Source organism: Micropterus dolomieu, linkage group LG17, assembly GCF_021292245.1.
Source record: "Micropterus dolomieu isolate WLL.071019.BEF.003 ecotype Adirondacks linkage group LG17, ASM2129224v1, whole genome shotgun sequence".
Lineage (NCBI taxonomy): Eukaryota > Metazoa > Chordata > Actinopteri > Centrarchiformes > Centrarchidae > Micropterus > Micropterus dolomieu.
This window is the reverse complement of record NC_060166.1, coordinates 18,688,802-18,695,760: the sequence shown is the minus strand read 5'-3', so window position 1 is coordinate 18,695,760 and position 6,959 is coordinate 18,688,802. Positions and strand designations below refer to the sequence as shown.

The window sequence follows — 6,959 nt, the reverse complement described above, 5'->3', positions numbered from 1 at the left end:
ATGTATATGGTTGTCATTGTAAATAAGAAGTCTAATTTGTTGCACAAGGGTGAATTCAACTGTCTTTCTCAGCTGACTGGCCTGGTTTTGTGTTTCAGTCTGGAAGAGGACTTTGTTTCATGGAGAGAGCAGTTCTGGCCGGCCGTCTGTGAGCACTTTGGAGTTGAAGCCTTAGGAGATGAATCAAGGTTCATTATTGCTTTTCAATTACCTCGTTTTTGTCCCCATGATTCTTAAATTGTCTTGTCTTCACCCTCAACAATCTTTCCTCGCGCTCTCACTCTTTACCATCTTATAGGTAACATTATACAGGCAAACTCACAAACACATTCACCTTTTACTTCAGAACACATGCGTTCGATTTAAAGGTGGGGTATGCGATTCTGGAGTTATTCAATACCATGATATAGAGTGAGCAAAGACACGGCAAGTAATGTAACTAACGTTAGCTAAGTTGTGTATCTGCAAACTGTCGCTAAAGTTGTAGCTGCGAAGCTAACATGCAGAGACGGTGAGACAGTCCCAGAGCCAGCAAACCAACTCCAGACAGCGATACTCACAACTCTCCTCCTCCTATAGCTAACATCAAATCAACAGCATGTCTTGGTAAACTAGAAAGTAAGCTAAGTGTCTGTGGGTAAGTCATTTAATGTTACGTGACACACAAATCATGGCTGGAACAGGGTTGGAATAGTGGTCCACTGTACTACTTTGTTTCCCATTTAGAGAGCCAGGGTTTTCTTTTTCAGCGCACACACAGAACAGACAGCTAGCGGACTGTGAGGAGATGTTCGCTGAATTTGACAAAAAGACGTACTGGATTAGAATCGCTGACCCCGCCTTTTAAGTAACACATTGTCTCACATGAAAGGTAGTTTTTTCACATACCTATTTTTCAGTGAGCGAAGATGGCCATATTTTCAGGTTGGCTGCAATTCCTTTAGTAGAAAGACAGGCAGTTACAAGGACAGTGAAAGATCCTCGAGCCAAAATCTTTTTTGTTTTCTCTTTACTTTAAACATCCATATCTTGACTAAGACTTGTTATATAATGCTCAATCAGGACCTGGTTTATGGTAAACATCACCTTACATCTGTATGTGAAATTAATAAATGCTAAGAATTATTTTTAAGTATTATTTGACCTAAATTGGCATGCATGATCCTGAAAAAAGAAGAATAAATGTTTCATCTTTACATCAGTTTTCATTTTATTTTACTAGAAAGTAAATTGATTTAACTGTGTCTGCGTGCAGTTTCTGAAGAGGCTAACATCAAGTTATTTTCCCTTGCAGCATACGGCAGTACGAGCTTAAGGAGCACACAGACCTCAACATGAACAAAGTGTTCACAGGAGAGATTGGCCGCCTGAAGAGTTTTGAGGTCCAAAAGCCGTAAGTACTGTGGCAGAGAAGCTGTTCATTGCCATAACCCATTTATCATTAAAGTGCTGTCTGCTCAGTCTCACATTTCACCTACATGCATAACCGACTTCAAAGTTCACTTTCTAAAAATGAAGCTTCCTGCCTCCTAGTGGACATGGGAAACGCATTCATCCTTTTTTTTAAAAAGTCATTTATTTATTGAGTAATAGATGTTTTTGTATTTATTTTTTTCAAATTAGATTTTACATCTCTTTTGTGACTATGCTCTGCCTTTTGTAATGGCATTTTAACATTTAAGTGTTGCTCTTTTATTCATAGGCCCTTTGATTCAAAAAACCCTTTCCTGGCCCCGGTCACTGTCAACCGCAGACTCAACAAAGCTGGTGATAGACATCTTATGCACCTTGAACTAGACATAACCGGCTCCAAGATCAGGTGAGACTGGTTCACCACAGGGATAATGCTTTGTCATATGTCTAACACCACATGACTAGATGTAATGGATGGTTCATGTTCTGTTAAGGCTTTATGAATTACAGGTCAAAGTCTCATTTGTCACATTGCGTGGTTTCAGATATGAGTCAGGAGACCACGTTGCTGTGTTCCCCACAAATGACTCTGCTTTGGTGAACAAGCTGGGACAAATCCTTGGAGTGGACCTTGATGTTGTTATCTCTCTCAACAACCTTGATGGTATGGCAATGAAAGCACGAAAAACCTTGACTTTACTAGCTCGTCACTCAAACACCTCCCACGGAAATCCATCCTTGATATCTATCTAGACTTGCAGTATCAGCTCATTTAATGTACATGAATTGAATATTTTAATATTACTGTAATCACGTTATTGCTGAAATATAAGGTGTTATATTGTGTTGGCAATGGTGAAGCATTTACGTCACAGATTAATTAGAGCTGTAAATTGGCCTGTTGGCCTGAAAATACACTTTTTTTTTTTTTTAAACTATAAAAATTACTAATATATATAATTATCAATTCACCATTATTTAAATGTTGAGATCATTCTACAAAAGAAATATCTGTTTTATTTATATCTCAGAGGAGTCCAACAAGAAGCACCCTTTCCCCTGCCCCACCACCTACCGCACGGCCCTCACTCACTACCTGGACATCACGCACCCTCCTCGTACCAACGTCCTCTATGAGCTGGCACAGTACGCCTCTGACCCCAAAGACCAGGAAAATATGCGCAAGATGGCCTCTTCCTCACCTGAGGGCAAGGTCAGTGACAGGCGGTAAAGATTCGTTGGTGTTGACAAGTTAACCCCAAATTGAATATCAGCCATTATACAGTTCTTTCATAGAAAACACTGCTGCTCTCACCCATTTTGGAAATAATTTAACTGAGCCTACAACGCGGGCCGATGCATGTGCTGTGTGTTTGTGATTCCCTTTTTTTATTTTTTGCCTTTCTACCTCTTATACTTCATGTTATTGTCTTCTTGTTACTTCCTGTCTACAGGCACTCTACCAGAACTGGGTGTTGGATGCCAGTAGAAACATCCTCGCCATGCTGGAGGATATGCCTTCTTTGAGGCCTCCCATTGACCACCTGTGTGAGCTGCTGCCTCGTCTCCAGGCTCGCTATTATTCCATCGCCTCATCCTCTAAGGTAGCTCCCGGTTTTAAATCACCCAAGCCAGGCAGAGTTCCATCCTTTTTAACTTTTGTCACAAGCTTCATTTTTACACATGGTCTTTTGAAAGGAGTTTTTAGCAGCACTGTTGATAACTCTCCCCTATTCTGTAGGTTCACCCTAACAGCATCCACATCTGCGCCGTGGTGGTGGAGTACAACACCAAGACCGGCCGCGTTAACAAGGGAGTCGCCACCAACTGGTTGAAGAACAAATTGGTTACTGACAACGGCCACAAGTCCACCGTTCCCATGTACATCCGCAAGTCTCAGTTCCGCCTGCCCTTCAAAGCCACCAACCCTGTCATCATGATCGGCCCTGGGACTGGAATCGCTCCCTTCATGGGCTTCATCCAAGAGAGGGGATGGCTCAAACAGCAAGGTATTTCTACACACTATATGCCACGGCATGTGTTGTTGTTTGTGTTGGCCTGACAAGGATAGAACAATTAGGGATAAGAGCTTCAAGTATGTTTCTGTTCCAATAAAAAAAAGCGTTTTAAGGTTGAGTTTACAAGTGTGGCTTGATGGATACACGTAATTAGTGCTTTAATGGTCTCTATTCAGTTAGTAGCACTCAGCTCATAATTCACTTTTTATTTTATCAAACTTTAGGCCTCCTCTCATCTGTTCATATAATTAATTAAATTAAATTAAATTTAATTAAACTGAAGACTTATAGGTGTTAGACTAGGCAGGTAGGGTGTAAATGTTCATATAAGTTGTTGACACGTCTAACAATATACAGATTAGTTGTTTCACCTGTTTAAAACTGGTCTGACAGGCTTTTACTGTGTGTTGATCATTGTGTGACTGAGAATGGACTAAAGGTCTGAACACGGAGCGAGTAACATGCTTATAAAACATGATAAATGTGTGCAGAGTTAAATTTTTAAATACCTCAGTGAAAAGGCCTGAACAGAATAATCAGCATGTGTAAAATGACCAATGTTTTGTTTTCATTTTTATAGGAAAGGAGGTCGGAGAGACGGTGATGTTTTTCGGCTGTAGATATAAGAACGAGGATTATATCTACCAGGAGGAGCTTGAGGAAGCAGAGAAGAATGGAGTTCTAACACAGCTCCATGTTGCCTTCTCCAGAGACCAGGAGCAGAAGGTACGGCTGTCTTGCCTCATCTTTGTTGTCCCTTAGAGCTGAAATATACCTCCAGTATGTAAAATGCACCTTGTTGCGTGGTTGGGGAAGTGATTCATTCTGTTGGAAACCAGAGCGTTGTCTTATCACAGCAAAGACAGATGCAGATTGTAGGTTTCAGCGTCATTGTTTAGTGCACCTGAATTTTAAAGTGGCTGGTCATCGACACAGTCTAATGTTAATAATATAGTAACAAAAATAAATGGTCGTTGTTATTTAAATTATTGAACAACTTTTGGTAAAATGAGATGATGGAAAAACACTAGTCTAACAGTGAATTCAATAACAAATGTACAGTATACTGTATATTATTTGTCTCTGTGTTGATAAACCCTGAAACATACAGTTTAAGATGTACATAAGAACAATGTTTTCTCTTTCCATTTTCAAAAATAAAGGTGTACGTGCAGCATCTCCTGAAGAAAAATAAGGAGGCCATGTGGAAGCTGATTAACTCTGAAAATGCTCATATCTACGTCTGCGGGTAATTAATGTAACGTCATGTATTCAAAAAGATTGAACCTTCACATGGATGTTGTGAAAGAATACTGATGTATTGATACAGTACGCTTGAATTGGTGTTGCTGACAATGAATAACCTTTATGGAAACCCACATTCTCTTAGGTGCTTTGTCACCGCCTAGTGGGACAGTGAGAATTGGTTTACACTGCCATCATTTAGAAATGAAAAGCAAAGAACTTCCGCCATGTTTGAGTTGTACATTATTGCTGGCTGGCTATTGATGGACAAAAAACATACAAGATAGGGGGAGGGGAAACGCTAAAGCAAAGACATCCAGAAATCTAAGATGATTTCTTTCCTGATTCAGGGATGCAAGGAACATGGCTAAGGATGTGCAGACGGCCTTCTACGAGATTGCAGAAGAGCTGGGAGGCATGACGCGCACCCAGGCCACAGATTACATCAAGAAACTGATGACCAAGGGACGCTACTCACAAGATGTCTGGAGTTAAAGAGCCACAGACTCCACCGCGGTCTCACTACTACTAAATAGTGGTGGTTTTAAAATTTTCTATTTTTACCGCACTGTTTTATCAGGACTGAATATAAAACATTTTAAACTCTTGTCTATCACTCTGGTTCATGAGAGCTACAGGTAGCAGAAGATCTTGAGGCAAACCCTACCTCAGCAGGTTTTCTTTAATAAACCCATTCAGCTTTCTCAGTCTGTATTTCCTATGAATACTATGTTATGTATCTGGACCACCAGTCTGTGTCTGCTGGGGTCCTCACTTGAGCTGTGGTCTCAGCCCAAACAACAGTTACCCCGTTTGCTTTCCAGAGGCTGTTAGAGTCTGCTATAAATGATTAAGTTGTGTAATTGGGTGTTTTGACTGCCACTCGAGCTGCTCCAGGATTAGAAGTGGGAACCCGTTGGCTTGAAAGTCCTCAGTCAACCAATCATGAAAGCTTACTTTGCAAATGCAGCAAAGACTCATCTTCCTTTCATATTTAATTTTGATTAGATGCTTTTTTTTATATGAATGAGTCAATCAGTTTGACTGCAGCTTTATAAACTGATTATGACTGAATAAAATATCTGTGGAAAGGGATTCACCGGCCCAACCTCTGGATGTACATTTATATAATTCCAAGGTGAACGTGATTTTAGAAAGCTCTGTCAGTTTGCCGTCTTGAGATGTTTGTAACTTTCATTTAATTAATCAACAGATTGTAGATGTGTTTGTGTTGCCATACGGAGAAGCTTAAGACATGAAGTTGTGCTGACTGTAGTTTCTCTCAGAGCTGATCTGGTGGTACTTTTGAAAAGTACTTAAAATACATGATGTTTTAGAAAACATAACATCACAGCACTTCTGAGAGGGGAAAATGTTTTGATGCGACAAACTGGCATCATTGGTACAATTTTTGTTTACCTTTGTATTTTGACATGGGATTTCGGCTGTTATGCATACATTGCTGTTCATTTTAATCAGTAACAGTAACCAAAAAGTGATGCAAATGGGAGTATGTGGAGAACACAAGAGTATGTGCATTTTATTTCCAGAAACGCCTGTCTTTAAACATGATGAAAATGAAACCATGTCATATTTGAAACCAAGGTCTGGCCTCCCAAATGATGGTTGTTTATTTTATATACATCTGACAGCAGAGGATTATGAAATGGATTTGTCATGTGGCAGTAAGACTCGGAAATGCGACACCCACCTATTTGATTTTTTTAATCTGTATATTATTTTTTTTTTCTGTTTTTGTCCAATCACATATGCACCACTACAAGGAGAAGGTGACCGGATATATCAAAACATTTTAGGTGTCTCCCGGCATCTGTGCTCATCCCTGTACTTTTGTGTGAATATGAGGAGTTTGAGGAGGTCAGCCGACCAGTTAAAGTGCTGCCTGTGCCTTTTTAACACTGCCTTATGTATTAAGTTGGCATTAAAACCCTGATGCTTCACTGTCTTTTTTTAATAGTTTTTTTTTCGTCCATACTTACGTTTTGATAGAAAATCACTTTTTTTGTCATTCATTTATGATGTGAGTATTTGATTTTATTAAGGCATTTTTTAATGAATAAAATTGGAATAATTTGTTGGGTTGCTGCCTTTTTTGTGATTAAATTAGGTTATGGTACTTTTATGAGGTTTATTTAAATTTGGTGGCTTTAGTCAAAAATATTAATAGAACATGTTAAAACACTGGAAGTAGGTAGCACTTGCATGAAACATGACCTGCATTCTGCCAACGACCAAATAAAAACCTAGATCCAGATTTAGGAG

At 39.5% G+C, this 6,959-nt stretch overlaps 1 protein-coding gene across 1 annotated transcript; it reads left to right on the top strand.

Annotated features, from left to right (window-relative positions):
* Positions 1–6,637, top strand: porb (P450 (cytochrome) oxidoreductase b). The gene is made up of 10 exons (XM_046074169.1): positions 1–188; positions 1,295–1,393; positions 1,703–1,819; positions 1,959–2,077; positions 2,445–2,626; positions 2,868–3,017; positions 3,155–3,422; positions 4,012–4,157; positions 4,595–4,680; positions 5,027–6,637. The coding sequence occupies exons 1-10, from the start codon at positions 1–3 to the stop codon at positions 5,169–5,171; spliced, it is 1,500 nt and encodes a 499-aa protein (XP_045930125.1). The 3' UTR covers positions 5,172–6,637.
* The last annotated feature ends 322 nt before the right edge of the window (positions 6,638–6,959 follow it).

Bases quoted from the DNA above. Each gene is read 5' to 3' on its own strand.
- porb (XM_046074169.1), top strand. From the start codon at position 1: ATGTATATGGTTGTCATTGTAAATAAGAAGTCTAATTTGTTGCACAAG. The intron at 2,627-2,867 runs GTCAGTGACAGG...TCCTGTCTACAG, and splicing joins CTTCCTCACCTGAGGGCAAG to GCACTCTACCAGAACTGGGT. The intron at 4,681-5,026 runs GTAATTAATGTA...TTCCTGATTCAG, and splicing joins GCTCATATCTACGTCTGCGG to GGATGCAAGGAACATGGCTA.